A 17,792-nucleotide genomic window follows, 5' to 3' on the forward strand; every position below is an offset into this window, starting at 1 on the left:
ATTCTTAGTTTGAGATACTTGAAAAAGCCAAACACTCTAAAAAAAATTGTATAACAAAATCTGTGATCAATCTTATAAAGGTGAAGCACTAGATATTTCTGCCTAGGAGATAGGCAGTGTTTAGAATGTCTTACCCATAGACATTAAATTAAGTTTGTCAGTTTCTGTTTTAAAGAAAAATTGTCCATTTCCTATTTTCATGCATTGATTTACTTATCATTTTTCGTATACCGTATTATATAACGTATTCGGCCTCTAACAGGGAGAGAGGTCGCTTATTTGAATAAGAGCGCTTAATCGAGGGGGGAGGGACGCTTTTCCTTTCAATGAATTGTAACTTTATTTTGGCTAAATGGGAAAACAGAAACTACAGCATTATCTGCCGTAGATGTTAAGTCAATATTTCAAAATATCTTTCGTTTGTTTAAACACAGGGGAAACATTTATATGCTTAAATGACGACAGGAAATAAGCCAAGAAGTATGACGAGAACGCAAGTGCAACTTTTAAAGTGAAGTATGTGCATTTAAGAGCCACAGATCGTAAACATCGTTCGAAAATCCGCCGACAGTTGCAAAGTCTCGTTATTCATTTTATTTCTCCCAAAGGACCCCTTTGACGAACCTTTGCCTAAAGCTCTATCAAAAAGTTCTATCGCACTTTGCTTTCTCCGAAAACTCGAAAAGTTAAAAATACGCCTAGACGGCCGCGGCTGTTCCCCACAACCCCGTAAAACAATGAAAAACTATGCCAGTTGCAACTTCGTACGCTGCAACGTGCATCGCGATACATTCCCGTTTTGAAATTTGGTGAGCTAGCAAATGATCACCCTGGTACCAGAGGTTCTCTTCTCTCTAAAAAAAATAGGATAAATCTCTTCTCCCTAAAATAATCGGCGCCAAGCGCCGACACCGAGCTGCGAGGCAGCGAGCAGTCGACAGAACAACAGCTGAATGCATCAAAGTGAGGTTCTCAACGGTCTCCACCTGAGGTTCTCTCGACTGCTCTTCGCAGCTCGTTGTCGGCGCTTGGCGCCGATTCTTTTAGGGAGAAGAGAACCTCTGGGACCAAGGGTAGCAAATGGTCCTTTCATCTTTTTGAAATTACATATTTCTTGTTATTTTGTGACGTTCAAGTGTGTCTTCTGGCAAATTAAAATAAAGGTAAACTTGAAAGGTCTCTAATAAGGTCTGGGACATGTATTTACAAATCATAATATACATTATCTTAAAGCTTTACCCTTGCAGTTTAATTAATTACTCAAATTTTCTATCTTGGCCCGCCATAAGCGGAGCGTCCAACGGACTATTGTGACAAAAATGAAACGCGGCACGCTAAACGGCCGTTGCGGCCTATTTAAAGGCCTATAAAAAGGTCTGGTATATATGTTTACATATCATACTATACATCTTTGTAAAGCTTTATCTTTGTAGTTCTGTACCTCAAATTTTCTTTCTTCGCCCGCCATAAGCGGCGCTTCCAGGCTGAAAAGCTTTCAGGCTATTTGGACAAAAACGCAATACGAACCGTTGAACCCAATACCTTTACTATCGTAGAAATTACTGGTCCCCAAAGGCTAGAGAACGGTCTAGTTGTGCCTGGGAAGTTAACGGCTTTTACCAAGAGCGCAGAAATAGGACAAAAATGAAAAGTACAGATAACGCACATAAAGGAACTCTGCAAGCACGTGGGGACGGAAATTATGGGAGTGGAAAATAAACTATTTTCCTGTACTGATTCCGCTGTAGTTGAAAATTAAATTTGTACATATAAAATGTTTTTTTTTTTTTTCGCCGTTTTTGGCTTTGGGAATGAACACCTACTCGAAGGAGGGCACTTATTTTCGAGCAAGTGCGCTTATTCGAGGAAATATGGTTATACCGCTACAGAAATAAACAATGGTAATTGAACTGAGAGGAGTACAATTTGGGCTGAAATCATACGCGTGATTTCAAAAGCGAACGAGCGCGCAGCGCGAGTTCGATTTGAAATCACAAGTATGATTTCAGACCAAAATTGCACGACGTAAAGTTCAATTACCGCTTTATTACATCCATTTTGAAATCGCCTAAATCGGACTTGGTCAATTCAAATATTTTACTGATGCAGTACTGAGCCGGTTTTTAAATAAAAAGTGGAACCAGAAACGCTTTTACATCTTATTTTGTATGCAAAACAGAAAGACTGATGTCATGTGTCCAAAACTCAGTCAAGCGATTTAGAGCAAAAAATGGTGCGATTCGTGAATAAATCGCACCAATTAGAGCCAATCAGATTACCGGGACCACCAGTAATTTCAAAATGGATGTAATAAAGTTATTAATACTATCATCATTAAAGGGTGAAGCACCGATGAAAAGAAAGAAAGTAAGTCAGAAAAATGAAAAACAATTAAAAAAAAAAAAAACACCATGAGATCGAATTCCAATCAATTAAACGATCAATTTCACGAAGAGAATCATGTGACGACCAATTTTTACTCGACCGTGACAAGACAGGTTTCAGATGTGAGAGAACGACCAATTAAGTGAGGGAAGCGGGGTAGGGTCTCAAACTCAAAGATTATCCGACAACAGAATATAAATAAATCAATGATAGCGGACGAACATGCAATTTTATGGAGTTCATAAATATTGCAGTGACGCATAGTACACAGAGGGAACTAAGCAGGGTTTTAGGCAGACTAATGGTCAGCATTCGTAGAGAATCATAGATCAGTAATTAACACTACCCCTGCTGGTCAGATTTTTTTGTTTTCACCCGCTGCTTCCGCTGACATTGCCGCTGTCTCGAAAGTTTTTTCAAAGTCAGTTCCTATATTTGGACGATCTGGATCATTGTGATTTTTGCATATGCATCGTTCATAATTCCAGGACATTGACTCTGGAGATTCTCGACGGTGTTAAAAAGACAGACAGCTGATATAAGTCCATTCTCTCAAACACTTGCCTTCACCGGAACAAATATGTTTAACACGAGGACGATTCAATTTCGCAAAAGGCCCTTCCTTGCAATAGCTGGGCTTTCAATTTGTCTTATTCTTTGGATGGCACTTCGCTATCACACAACCTTGCCTATGGAAAAACGTGTATTAACGACAGAGAGAGGTCAATTCATGCTGGAGGGAAAACCGTTTCGTATTCTTAGTGGTTCGATTCACTATTTTAGAGTTGTACCAGAGTATTGGAGGGATCGACTTCTGAAGCTAAAAGCCATGGGATTGAACACGGTTGAAACGTACGTATTTTTTGTATATTTACTATTGTCATTGATATTGACAATCTTGGCTGAATTGAGGCAGTGTATATGACAAACTCATCTTTACAACCACGCAGTGTTAATTATTTAGCGAAGAAGGATATATTTAGTTCATTATTTCCTGTCCTTGTTCATTAATTATCTAACATACGTTCATATAACCTCTTCATTAATTGTTTTTCCTAGTTACGTCCCATGGAATCGTCATGAAGAAGTGAAAGGGCAATTTAACTTCAAAGGAATCTTGGATGTGGTGTGAGTGTTTATAATTGCATAATTAATGTTATGATTTTTTGTCTAAATTTCTTATCAAGTGCAGTTCCGCTGCACGCAAGGAATACTCTGGGTAACTCCTACTCGTTTTTTAGCGCAAATCTTCATTTATACCATCATTTATTTGTTGTTAGGAGCTCCTTTCAAGAAAAAAGTTCAGGCTTTAACTGTCAAGATTTAAATTCTAGCAAACTTTTTCCTTGACCTTCTTCACCTGTTTAAACCTCTAACTCCAAGAAGTGATTAACATGGAACTTCTCCCTACACTACCCATACTTGATTCAGCAAACAGGCAATGAGAATACTCAAACTCATCAGATAGAAGTTGGTGACTTGAACACCAAATGCCCATAGCTAATGGACACGGACAAGGATATGTGTAGAAGCTAGATGGAGAAATTAACAATTAGGATTTAAAAAAGTTAGCCTTATAGCTCAATACTCAATAGTCAACAGTTTAAAATTTTATGAGAATTTATATAAAGAGATAATTGAGCTTCATTTTAAACTTTTACTAAATTGCAGCAACTTTATCAATATAGCCCATTCACTTGGTTTATATGTGATTGTTCGTCCTGGACCCTATATCTGCGCTGAATGGGATCTTGGAGGACTGCCCAGGTAAAGAAATCAGTGAAAGAGTCATGTAGTACATTCTGGTAACATTATCATAATGATAAAATGCTTTGCAAAAATTCTTATTAACCCATGAACTCTCATAAGTGACCAAGAGAGAAATTCTCCTTACAAAATCAATACAATGTCAAGCAGACAAGTGATAAGTATTAAGAAAAATATCAGCTAAGAGGTTATTAATTGATCCAAGACCAAATTCTCCAAACTAACATTATAAGAATTATATGGCAAACAGTAAGGTGAATTACCCATGAGAACTTGGGGAGTGAAAGAGTCAGTCAGTTAGCTCAATTGGTTAGAGCGGGGACTGTTGTGCAGGAGGTCAAGGGTTTGAGCCCCGGCCAGACCAACACTCAAGGTCTTAAAATAACTGAGGAGAATGCGCTACCTTTCTATAATATCAAGAAATGGATAGACATTCTAGTCTTCTCGGATAAGGACGAATAAACCACAGGTCCTGTCTCCTGCATCTATTAATTAGTTAATTTGGTTAGGCAGGGGATGTTAAAGAACCCACTCACAAGATTACTGTGATGTGGTTTGGCCTGTTTACTGTTCCAGGCCTGTAGTAATTAGCATAAGGTGTTGCAGAGTCCCTGCCTGTCAGCAAAGCTAATAAAGTAAAATAAAATACTTGATGCCTCATTTACATGTAAGGTGGAACAAGGACTTTATTTTACAAAGCACTCTTGTACTCCCTATAAAACCTTTCTCAAGCTGAACCTCTTGCCCCCCTCAAAATTGTTCTCATAAAGCAAGACCCATTTCCCTGGAGCTTTATTTAGAAAAAGTTTCCCCACAAAAATAATTGGAAAAAATGTGATCACATTTCCAGGGGCTTTATTTTTCAGATTATTTTGAAGTAATTTTCTGTGACAATTGTTTTCCTTTAGTTGGCTGTTACATGATCCCAAGATGCAACTCAGATCCATGTACCCTCCATATCTCCATGCTGTGCGAACATATTTTAAGAAACTTCTTCCAAAACTTGTCCCACTTCAGGTGAATGTAACATATTTCACTTTAATTCTTTTTCACTTTGTATTGTATTGAATTGTACTAGTAATTATGAAATCACATACTTGAAATATTATTTCTTTATTCTTGATAAAGACATACTTTAAAACCATTTATGTCTAATTCACATTGTAATTAGTCAATCTGTTGTTTCTATCTTGGGTGGCAGATAGAAGAATTACCATTTTCAAACAGAAAGACAATCATCTTTCTTTAAAGAATCACATCATTGAATAAAATCTGATTCTGATTGGCTAAGTGATATTGTTTTGCTTATACATATACATAACAATTAACTATAAATAATCCTGTTTTCTTTCTTTTCTTGTTTTTATTCAATTATGCGATTCAAGGAAAATCCATTACTTGACTCGTGAATTCCGAATTAAATTGCACTTGAAAACGGATATTGCACTCATCACTTTGTAATTCACACAATATCGGTTTTCTCATGCTATTTAATGCGGAATTCCCATGTCAAATAATGAATTTTCTTATAGAATTCTCTGACAGCAATTGAACACACTGGTATTTTGCCTTTGATTGAAATCATGACTGTTATTTTTAGTGGAGTGCTTTTATGTCAATTGTTCTCATATTTGAATTTTTGCCTCTCAGTTGATTGCTTTTTTTGTATTTTTTCCCTTTTAGTATTCTCATGGTGGTCCAATCATAGCTTTCCAAGTAGAAAATGAATATGGTAGCTTTGGTGATACAGATCTCAGCCCAGATTATATGGCTTATCTCAAGACAGTGAGAAACTGTATTTTATTTTAATTGTAATGATCAAGTCAATAGCAAAATAATTCACTTTTCTCAAATATTGTTATTAATTTGTACAAGGCTGGTATCCTGTGTTCTGATTGGTTACCTAGTCTGTCAAGATCGGTCAAGATTTCCCACCTTGATACCACTGAAAAAAAAAAAGGTTTTTTAGCCTTTTATTTACTATGTAAGTTCTCCTCTGGCAGTTTTTATTGCATAGGATTTGTAAAATATGTCCATGGTTAAGATAGCCAAAAGAGTAGCATCATTCTTCTAATCATTATTTGGTATTGTTTGAAAAAGCAAGATCAATTTCCTTTTTGCATGTTTCCATGATTTCATCTTAAAAACATATTTAAAAAAGACCTTGGTCAATATCCATCCCTCTTGATCTCACACTTGGTCAATAACACATGTATTGATCTCACACTTGGTCAATAACATAATGTACTGATCACACACTTGGTCAATAACACAATGTATTGATCTCACATTTGGTCAATAACACATGTATTGATCTCACACTTGGTCAATAACCCTTGTATCTTGCTCAAACTTTGATATTAGGGTAGAGTTTTTCTTGTTGGAAGGGGAGAGGTTGTTGACTTGCAAAGAATTAGAGTAGTTGAGTTTCCTGTCTGCCAAAAGATTCATTAATTATTTTTATGCAATGTAGAGTGTGTTTCAAGTAATTTAGGCTACACAATGATTTTCTAGCTTATGGTTAATGAAGGAATCTCAGAGCTGTTGTTCACATCAGATGGTGTATTCCAAATGGAGCAAAAATACTTTCCTGAGTTACCAGGAGGTGAGGAAAAAATTCTCAGCAAATGGGCTTAAAAACCTTATAATGTGCCTGTATACATCAGTTTGGAGGGCATTAGACAGCAGTCATAGGAAAAATTCAACAATGGCCTGTTTCTGTTCTATTTGTCTGCGTACACTTTTTCAGAATTAATGTGCAAACTATCATCTATACAAAACATCTATAAAACACAATGGGAATTTCAGAATTTGGTCTCTCTTTTATTTATCTATACTTTACTTTTCTTGAACATGTAGAGAAAAGAAGTTTGGTCATTCTAGAAAAATTTAGAATTAACTGTACCCCCATTTCTTTTACTCAAAATTCAGTTATAATTATATTTTGCAGTGTTGAAGACTGCAAACTTTCAGAGTAATGAGACTACTTGTCTTAACAGACTCAAGAAACTTCAGGTGAGTCTTACCATCTGTATCAGCAAATAGGGACCTTAAGAAACCACGACGGTGACGGCAACGAGGATGAGGAAAAACAAGAGATGTAATTGGCAGAACAATAGCTCAGCATGTGCGTTTTGAAACTTTGTACATTTCTTAGCTGTCTTATACAAAACAACAATGTGAAATCGCCAAAATTTGCGTCATCTGCGAACTGAAACCGCGACGGCAAATTATTTTAATTTCCATTTGGAACTCAACAGCTACTTTATACGTCATGCTGAAGTTGAGCTGTGGTGCTGTATGAGACAGTAAGCTCCTGCAGCCATTTTTGAAATTCTAACTAAGAGTAGAAGTTCGTTTTTTAATCGAAGTCTTCCTTGGTGTCGCCGTCGTGGTTTCTTAAGGTCCCTAATAGCATCCACTGGATGGTTTTTTCAACATTCAGAGCAAAGGTTGTCAACAGAGTTAAGTGAAGAGTTCTTTTGTCATGATTTCAAATATTTCAATGATAAGCTTTACCAAATAACTCTTGACTTTACTCTAGTGGTAAGCAAAATCATGGCCACTGATGTGCTTCAACTGTAATGGTTGCTGTATGTTATCTCTCACAGCCTGATAAACCATTAATGGTGGCAGAATTCTGGCCAGGTTGGTTTGATCATTGGGGAGAACAACACCACAAGATGGAAGCAGACAAGGTGGTCACCAGAGTATCCAACATACTCAAAATGGGAGCTTCTATCAACTTGTTCATGTTTCATGGTAAGTTCAACACAACTTACATGGTTCCCTGATTATGAGACAGTCAAAAGCTTTTTCACTAAATATATCTTATTAACCAAGCGCGAGGACCGTACTGGGAGAATATTGGCCCGAGGCCTTGACAGTATGGACCGAGCGCAGCGAGGTCCATACAAAAAAAGACCGAGGGCCGATATCATTCCAGTACAGCCCCGAGCAAGCTTGGTTAATAAGAGATTTATTATACGACTGAAGTTCAAAGGGACACAAGTGCGGTATCATTCGGGACCATTCGGGACAGTGCCCGGTCCAATACTTAGAGAATATTGGACCGGCAATAGAGCATTTTGATTGGTTGATTTTAGTTATTGGCCCTCTGACTGCCCGAGTCGTGTAATAAAAGTAACTATCATCAAGTTAATCTGGCCTAAAACTCTCAGAAGTGATTAAGTTGTCACTTCTCCCTATAGTATCCATACATAATCCAGCAAACACGTAATAAGAATACTCAAACTTATCAAGTAGAAGTTGTTATCTTTTATCTAACACCAAATTCTTTTAAACACGAAGGCGTGCTATAAAAGGAGCCTTAGGTCCCACTGGATGATATGTTAATCAACCGTCGTGTGATGTAGAACTCTTAGAGTCAAGTCAGCTTGAGCTACAGCTACTCCAAAGCAGTGAACAGCGGGCGCATTCCTCAAAATTGTTTTATGTCTTCATCACAATACAAGAATTTTTGAGATTTGTATTTCCTTTCTCCAATGGAAACTGTCTTTATTTGTGGCGGTAAATTTGAGATCAAAGTAGGTGGTTCGCACGTTACCTCATGCCACCATGCTGGTGGAAGTAAACAATAGATATCTCATTAGCTCCTTTTGTTCATCTACCAGCATTTAAATTTGACCCGCACATATCAATGGTGAGTGATAAATGAGCCTAGGTCTTCCCTGGGAAGACTTTCTTATATAGCGCGCCTTCATGTTTAACTAATTTACAAGGAAATGTGTAGCAGCCTGAGGGGAGAATTAACAATCAGATCGTGGGAGTAAAGGGTTAATGATATTGTGATTGATATAATCTCTCTTTCCCCTAAGGTGGAACAAATTTTGGCTTTATGAATGGTGCAAATGCTGTCAAAAATCAGTTCAAGTATCAGCCAACTGTAACTTCTTATGGTGCGTGAGTTTTAGTGTACAGTAATTATCAGTAAATCATTGTTGTCACGTCAGTGGAGTTTTGAATTGAACTTGAAAAAAGATGTTTTTAGTCACAAACTTGGTACATAGAAAAAAAAGCCCCCATGAGGAATTGAACCTTAGGATTTTGGATACTGCACTCTGAGGCTCCACCACTGAGGAACAGAAACCCAAGGGTGAGCGAAAGCTCTATTACTAGGTTCATATCAGACACTTGTCCTGTGGAGTGCAAGGATCACAGATGAGGAAGGTGCCATTTGAATAAATGGGAACCATTTCTTTGTGCAATGCTGTGACAAGATGAAAAAACATTTTTTCTTTATTTCACTTCTTAGTTCAAACTTTACCATCACTGTTAGGATACTTAGAACTGAAATTATTTTTGTTCAGTTGGGTTGAACAATATTAAGATTTTACTTCATATTTTAGCTAACGTGTTAAGATTTTACAGAGGTGAAGAATAAGTTTTACAGGTATTGTATTTTATAAACAGCAAGTACATACACTTTGGTATCACTCAGTCAATTGATTGTTTTCTGTACATCTCCAGATTACGATGCTCCACTATCAGAAGCTGGTGACATCACTGAGAAGTTTCATGCATTGAGAAAAGTTTTTAAGAAGTACAATCCACCACAAGATGACAAACAAGGTAACTTGTGAGACGTCAAGCATAATTAGTTGAGTGGTCTCTCAGAATCAAAACAGAAATAAAAGGAATGCTGAATTTTCAGTGAAATGGTTGGCCAGCCAAGAAGGAGAGGCATGGAAAGATGCACTTGGTTCATTTTTCTTTTCTTTTTTTTTTTCCTATCTCTTTCCTGTTACATTCACAGTTTTCTTTCTCCAATAAAAGGAAGCTTGTTTGTATAGTAGAGTGTATTAGTTGACTACAAAGGTGCCTTAAAGATTAATGGTTCACTTTCTTTTTCCTTTTCAAAATTGTAACTTGTTTTTCTCTTTTAAATTTTTTAGTGTCACTGGGTGACCACCAAACAAGAGCAACATATGGTGAGAACATAATAGGTTATTTCTGTTACAGAGGATTTATGGCAGTTATCCACTATATTTCTATTTCAGCTGAGACTGTAGACAAGTTTGTGGTCATTCATTGAGGTGAACACTCATCTGGTGAAATAAAAATTGTTTGTTTCATGACGTTGTCACTTCCAGTTTGACTTCATGATGCAAGTTTTCTTCAAGCGAAATGGTAGACTGGTTACGCATGAACCATTGTGCGCAGCTGTGAATGGTGCATTTAAGTTGTTGACAGCCCCATATTTTTTTATAACTGTTACCGTAATCCCTGCTGGTAACAGCCCATAATTGACAAGTTTCCAACCATTTTATTTTACAGAGGATGTAGAGATGCAGCATTTCCTGCAACTTGGAGAACTGATCCACTTATTTGTAAGTAACAACAACTTTTCATTTTTGTTTCTTCCCCTCAAAACCTCATTGGGCATGCTCACAAGTCAGCTTGTGATTAGACCAACCCCAAAAAACAAGCAAGTGAAATAGCCTGACCATCTCCATTCAGGAGTGTATCAGTAAGCTACTTGGTCGGTCTTCTTTAGAGCAAACAACCAACAATATTCAGGTGGCGAAAACGCCATGACAATACCTTGGCCGTAAAAGCCTTTGATAGGGGCCTTCATGCCGCGATAATACGACTGAGCCCGCTGATACACACGGGAGAGCAGCGCTGTAAATGGTGAGTAGCCTCTGTGACCCCCCCTTTGAAAAATCCTGGCTACGCCCCTGTTTATTGAGAAGTACTCCTCTCTCTCCTCAAAGTAAATCTATGAGCATACTCCCCCACCTCCCTAAAAATACACAAAATATAAATAATATGACCCACATATGCAATTCATTTTTGAAACAATAACTCTATATTAGCTGTAAATAATATTTTTATTAGGCATTAAGAACTTCACCTTTTTGATCATATTGTAGGACGTGTTACAATTTTATTGTAACTGGAATATTGTTCTGTAACTAATGTATTTCGTCACTGTATGTACAGCAATTAACGCGAGCAGAGTATTGTAAGTAGTGCAAGTGGCCCACGATGAAAATAATTGTGTTTTCTGCCAAGAATGTATGAAGTATTCTATTTTCAGTATAAGTAACCCGTTTTTGTAGGTAACGGAAGTACTGTTTTGTAAGTAGAGTATTTATGGAACCTGCTTTGCAAGTAGTGTATATCGTAATTGGGTTCTGTAAATTAAAATTATTATTATTAAAGAAAAAGAAAAAAAACCAAAACTGTTTCACAGGATTTCCCCATGACATTAGCGTAATAATTGCGCTTGCCAAACCACGCCCACTATTTCAAACTTCAATCCTTTGGTCAGTAAGCGTGTGGAATTGTTCCACTGTAAAAGTAAGTTACTTAGAAAAGTTAGTAGGTGGGTGTCTTGGAAAGCTGTTTCTAGCCACCTTGATATTTGTCGGTAATTAATCTGTACAAAAATATGCAAAAACTGTTTTGGATCTCATAAAGTGTTAATAGATAATATACGATTGTCGTAGCAATTGTTTTTGTTTCCTTTTACAAACGGAAATAACTCCTTTGCCCGCTGTATGTTTTGAAAGATAACAATGTGATGAAATTTGTTTACTTCACCTCAAGGAACCAGTCGAAACTGAGAATGTTATGTCTATGGAAGGGCTTCCAATTAACAACAATGGTGGACAAGGTTATGGTTTCATTCTGTACCAAAAAGAACTTGAAAGTGTTCCAGAAGAAATCATCATCCATAACGTCAGCGACCGAGCACAGGTGAAAGAATAGTAAAGCGTATTTTGAAAGTATATACCATATTTCAGAATAGCCTGGAGCGCGCGTTCTCCACCCGCGGAAAGATTTGAGTCGGGGAGACGTTTGCGGGGGACCTGGCACTAGACCCCCCCCCCCCCCCCCCTTGCAGGACTCTCGCCGGCTCGCGTTGCTCAAGGTCCCTCTTTTCTCTTTTTCCTTGAACATGAGAGAGTGGTTATGTTTTTTAATAGACAGGGAATATGATGTATTTTGAGCTTGGTCGTCCAATATGACTATAGGACTACAAAAAAAATCAGACTCTTCCCCAATGGATTGAACCTTTTATCTTGGGATTTTGTGCTCCGATGCTTTACCTCTGAACTACAGAGAACTCCATTGTGAGCTGGCCTGTTTTTTTTTTTCATGTTTCCAAATGAACCAAATAAAGGGAAAAATTGCAAAGAAATGTGACCTATTCCAGCTAAGAAAGTTTTTTGTCTTCCTTTTTTCTTTTTCCAGGTTTTTCTTGATTTCCAGCTGGTCTATACCATTGACGCCATGAAACGAGAAGGGAAAGTAGTATACATCGATGAAAAACAGCTTTGGAAAGTGTCAATAAAAACGAACCTGGAACAACTACGTCGACAGAAGGTGAGATTCTGTCTTATTTTCATGATTTAGGATTCAATGCGTAAAATAAATATGAGAATTAATTTTCATTTTTAAAAGGACAAAATTTAGTTTCCCCACAATTATACGATGGTTGTTCCTCACTGTATCTCTATATTGCAACATTGCATGATGGGTGATAAGTTATCACCCATCATGCGAGCAGAGTCGCCTTCCATACCTCTAATATCACGCATGCTCGTTACTAAAAGTCAAGCGACTCCTTGTTACCTGATCCCTCTTAGGCCTTTGAACCCGAAGCACTATGCCAGCAACAGCAACAGCAACAGCAACAACAACAACAACAACAACAACAACAACAACAACAACAACAACAACAACAAACCTTTATTCTTATTCTGATTAAAGACATACATAATTGAAAATTATTATTACGAAAATACATGATTAAAATGGTTTGCCCCGCAAAGATACTAGTCGCGGCGGGGCAAAACAAGAACGTGATTAAAATAAAAAGTCATGGAAGAATAATAATAAATAAGGAAAACCTATGTTAATAGAAAAACAAAAAACCTTGCAGATTGGGCAACTAGAGATAAAATAAAACACAAAAGTTGGGAGATCAAATTAACACAGCACTTACGGACGAACAAAAGACAATGAGATGTAAAAGGAAAACATACGTAAAATGGGACCCCCAGCACGCGTTTCTATGATCCTACTTTTTAATAATCATGGGGATTTCAATATACTCATCCTCCTTTACTAATATATCAAGTAACAATTTGCGGAGATCTTTATTGAAAGCTTTCTTTGGGAGATTGGTTATGTAGCTTGGTATCCCATTCCACAGTTTAACTCCGAGCCGAGAGAGAGAATTGTTTTGTATTTCAAGTCTAGAATATTTAACATAAAACTTGCCAGACGTAGAAGATCGTGTATTGTATGCGTGGATATTAGACGCTTTCTGAAATGAATTTAACATGTTTCTTGGGGCTTTACCATTATTGATATCGTGCATTAAGGTTGATACGGACTCATAGTAAAGAAAAGTTATTGGAAGCACGTTAGCTTCGAAAAAAAAAGAGGAATTGCATGGTCATGCCATTCGGCAAAGTATAATAAACGAAGCACTCTTTTCTAGAGCGCTGCACTAGTATCGCAGAGGTCAGTGGTTCGAATCCCGTACAGGCCTGAAATTTTTTTCAGGTCTGATTTTCACTATTGCTCAAATAGTGCTTTACTGCGAAGGATCGTTCACATATACGTCTCATAACCGCAGTTCATACATATGTTTCATATGTTTGTTGTTGTTTGAATTAGTATTTTGTTAAGATAAGTCTTGCATGCTTGACCCCAGGCAGCAGGACCATAAGTTAAATAAGAGTGAATTAATGACTTGTAGATGTTCAGTAGTACAAGTCGGGGTACAAAATGGCGTATCTTTGCAATTAACCCGATACAATTTGAATATATCAACAAAGTTGAAGTGGTAAATAGTCCATTTTACAGTTGTGTGCTTGGTTGCCAAGCCTTTGAACGGGAGTGAGGCTAGGGATGACCTTGTTATGATACAAACCTTGCTGCCTTTCAAATGTAAATCACATTGTTATCATGCTAACTAGATACAGGTCTCTATCACAACAAGGTCATCTTTAGCCTCACTCTGAATCAAAGGCTTGGCAACTAAGTACACAACTGTAAAATAGCCTATTGGCCACCGTTACTATTATAAAAGCTGACGTTTCGAGCGTTAGCCCTTCGTCGGAGCGAATAGGGGAATTGTGGGTTGTGTGTGCTTTTAAAGGCAGAAAAAGGAGCTACGTGATTGGTGGGAACATGGCAACGAGAAAAACACGAATAAATTAGTGGAATGAAAAGCGTTCGTTGATACCTGTGGGATTTAGACTGCCGGTTTAAACACAGGTGGCCCAAGCTCTGTCACAGGCTCTTTCACAGTGAATAATTAAAGAGTTTGTATAGTGGTTTAGTTGGACTTGTTTTTGAGCTCCGTAAATGTAAAGTTGTGTGAAATAATCAAAGAAGTAAAGTCTTACCTTCATGGAGAGTAGTCTGTGTTGTTCTCCTCGCGATTTGAGGCCGTTTTTGTTGTGTTTTAGCTTGACGCCCTAAATTACCGTGCATAAAATACAGGAAGGTCAGAAACTTCTGTTGACACATGCTCGCCAAAATCGCTCGAAAACAGCACTTAAATACTTCATCGACTTGACTACATCGTCGATACTGTCCATCTTCACTGTTTTCAGTGGATTTTTACAAATATCCTCTTACCATGGGTACCTTAGTATGTGTGAAGAGTTGGTGTTAGAAGACTATGGGGAGGACCCGTTGAGAGAGATTTGACTAGGTTCCAGGTTGACCGCGCATTAACGGTCTCTCAGCTAAACAAGAAGTTCCTTCCACGCATTAGAAGAATTCCGAACGGCCGTTAATTTGAAATTCTCGCTGAATTGGTTGCTCGACAAACCGACTTTGGTGGGATTTTTTTCGGTGAACTCAAAGGGAAACTATTTGGCTTTCGTGCTGCCGAGTTTTGATTCGAGGGAAAGTATTTAAGTGCTGTTTTGGAGCGATTTTGGCGAGCATGTGTCAACAGAAGTTTCCGACCTTCCCGTATTTTATGCACGGTAATTTAGGGCGTCAAGCTAAAACACATCAAAACGGCCTCAAATCGCGAGGAGAACTACACAGACTACTCTCTATGAAGGTAAGACTTTATTTCTTTGATTATTTCACACCACTTTACATTTACGGAGCTCAAAAACAAGTCCAACTAAACCACTATACAAACTCTTTAATTATTCACTGTGAAAGAGCCTGTGACAAAGCTTGGGCCACCTGTGGTTTGAAAGATGAGCTTTTGTTCAAGAGTTTTCCGGCTTTCCGTGCTACCTAAGTGTAAGGAAAGACCGCAGATTGCCATGTGTTGCTTAGAATGGTTAGGTAAATTAAAATGTCTAGAGACTGGTTTCGATGTGTCCTTGTCATTCCTCTCCACGTCGCGAAGGTGTTCTCGGAATCGGTCACCTAGTCTTCTCCCTGTTTCGCCGATGTAAATCTTTTTGCAATAAGTGCAAGTTATGTAATAGATTACATTGGCGGAGGTGCACGTGAAGTGATCGGTGATCTTAATGGATCGTTTGGGTCCCGATATTTTCTCAGTGTTGTGAATGAAAGGACACGTTTTGCATCGTGCACGAGCGCATTTAAAAGTGCCTGGTTGGTCATTAGTCTGAAAATAACTTCTGACCAAAAAATTGCCTATGTTTTTGTCGTGCATTAAGGTTGATATCGATAGGTTAAGGTTGATACCCGATAGTCTCACTAATTTTTGTTACAATGGAGTCAAGGTGATATTTCCATAAAAGATTCTGATCAATAAGCACGCCCAGCTATTTTATGTAGACTTTTAGACTCGAGACAAGCATATTTATTCTTATCATTATCAAACATTATAAGTTTTGGTTGGTAAGCAAGTCGCTTTTGATAGGGATGAAAAATTACAAAGTTGGATTTCTTGATGTTAAGAGTTAGTTTGTTAGCTGTCAACCAGTTATAAAAGTTTTGTAGCTCAATGTTGACTATTGTCTCAAGATCTTTCAGATTTTTGTCCGCGTACAGTATGTTATTGTCGTCTGCAAATAGGTAGAACCTAAATTTGTTCGAGCATCTGTGAATATCATTGACATATAACAAGAAGAGCAACGGTCTAAGGATTGATCCCTGAGGAACGCCACATCCAACGACAGCTTTATCTGATATATGATGGCCTACTTAAGCTTTTGTTGTTTGGGTGCGATTTTTGATAGATGAGGAGAACCAATCATTAATTATTCCGCGAAAGCCATAGTGACTGAGCTTATCAAGTAAAATGTCGTGGTCAACGGTGTCAAAGTCTTGATAATCGTGCATGGTTAAGACTTCATAAGCATTGAAACCTTACTTCGCATTCTGTTGCTTTAGCTTACAATGTATCATTTTGCCCTGATACCAGGTTTTGAGCAAGTGTTTTCAATTTTTTTACTCCTACAGCGCGATAAAGTTCAGCTGGATATTCTGGTCGAAAACATGGGGCGAGTTAACTTTCTCAAGGAAATGAACAGACAGAGGAAAGGTGATTGATGTTCAAATTTCTCATTTGAAGCCATTCTATTATAGTCTAGCGGGTAATCATTAAAAACTGGATCATTGGATAATGCAATTCAAGACTTTTTATTGGCTTAGTTATTATGGTATATGAGCCATTATTAAAAACTGGATCATTGGATAATGCAATTCAAGACTTTTTATTGGCTTAGCCACTATGGTATATGAGCCATCATACCATAATCTACAAATATGGTAAGCGTACGCGTCAGCTTAAAATCAAAAGGGAGCTAAAAAATACGGTTTCTTCTAACAAAATAACAATTTCTTGGGGGCGTTTTTAATAAAACAATTATTCCATTCGCGCTTGTTGGATATGAGATGATTATAGCCAACTTGGCGCTATGCGCCTCGTTGGCTATCTATCATCTCATATCCAATGCGCGCTCGTAGAATAATTGTTAATCATTATTTAAGGTCTTCCTTTAGTCGACCTTATGCACCGTTAACCATCTTCGTTACCCCATTTCCTGACATGTTAGTTTCGACATTACAAAGTACGAATTTTGAAAAGGCAAGTTTCATTTGGGAGTTGAACGCTATTCAGGGTTACTTTTAGATTTGTTTCACTTCGCACTCTGATTGGCTGAGAAAACTAGCGCCACTTCCGCGACTAATCAGACTCAAAACTTAAACCAATCGCAACTCAGGCAGCCGCGCCTGACAAAGGAGTGAATTATATATCCCTACAATCTCAATAAGCTATTCAAAATCAGACAGCTGACGAGAATAAAGAAAAATATCAACATGGTAATATTATTTTATTTAAAACCAAATTGCCAGAACTAACATAAACTGCGATGTATGGCAGAAAGAAGAGAGAATTACTATAATTGAAAACTTGTATTGAAAAGGTTATCGTTTTGATTCGACGATTAACACACTGTTTTCCCCCTCCACCTCCCCTCCAATAAAAAACAGCGTCTCACAACAAACTCGGCTGACTGTAAGGCACGTTCCGAAATTAGATTATTCGCACTTAAAACTAAGTAGTCTTCTTTTGTGCTTTTGTCGATTTTGTTTTTTCAGGCATACTCGGTGATATCCTAGTGGATGGCAAAAAGCAAACGGGCTGGAAAACTTACCCAATGGACTTCAAGGAAGGCTTTTTCGACAAGTAAACGTTTAGATGATCACTG

At 37.7% G+C, this 17,792-nt stretch overlaps 1 protein-coding gene across 4 annotated transcripts in view; it reads left to right on the plus strand.

The window, feature by feature from the left end:
* The first annotated feature begins 2,774 nt into the window (after positions 1 to 2,774).
* The window catches only part of LOC111330295 (beta-galactosidase-1-like protein 2), a 17,227-nt gene continuing 2,209 nt past the window's right edge, over positions 2,775 to 17,792 (plus strand). Inside the window, exons 1-16 of one of the 4 annotated variants that reach the window (XM_088728773.1) lie at positions 2,775 to 3,237; positions 3,445 to 3,513; positions 4,057 to 4,152; positions 5,061 to 5,169; positions 5,836 to 5,937; positions 6,667 to 6,757; positions 7,103 to 7,167; positions 7,764 to 7,914; positions 8,991 to 9,071; positions 9,643 to 9,744; positions 10,059 to 10,103; positions 10,450 to 10,502; positions 11,728 to 11,877; positions 12,376 to 12,507; positions 16,540 to 16,621; positions 17,683 to 17,770. In XM_088728773.1, coding sequence (XP_088584899.1) covers positions 2,966 to 3,237; positions 3,445 to 3,513; positions 4,057 to 4,152; positions 5,061 to 5,169; positions 5,836 to 5,937; positions 6,667 to 6,757; positions 7,103 to 7,167; positions 7,764 to 7,914; positions 8,991 to 9,071; positions 9,643 to 9,744; positions 10,059 to 10,103; positions 10,450 to 10,502; positions 11,728 to 11,877; positions 12,376 to 12,507; positions 16,540 to 16,621; positions 17,683 to 17,770 — 1,688 coding nt within the window. In that variant the 5' untranslated portion in view covers positions 2,775 to 2,965. The remainder of the gene's footprint in view (positions 3,238 to 3,444; positions 3,514 to 4,056; positions 4,153 to 5,060; positions 5,170 to 5,835; positions 5,938 to 6,666; positions 6,758 to 7,102; positions 7,168 to 7,763; positions 7,915 to 8,990; positions 9,072 to 9,642; positions 9,745 to 10,058; positions 10,104 to 10,449; positions 10,503 to 11,727; positions 11,878 to 12,375; positions 12,508 to 16,539; positions 16,622 to 17,682; positions 17,771 to 17,792) is intronic. The other 3 variants (XM_088728771.1, XM_088728772.1, XM_088728774.1) reach the window with 3 other exon arrangements.

Source organism: Stylophora pistillata, chromosome 7 (assembly GCF_964205215.1).
Source record: "Stylophora pistillata chromosome 7, jaStyPist1.2, whole genome shotgun sequence".
Classification (NCBI taxonomy): domain Eukaryota; kingdom Metazoa; phylum Cnidaria; class Anthozoa; order Scleractinia; family Pocilloporidae; genus Stylophora; species Stylophora pistillata.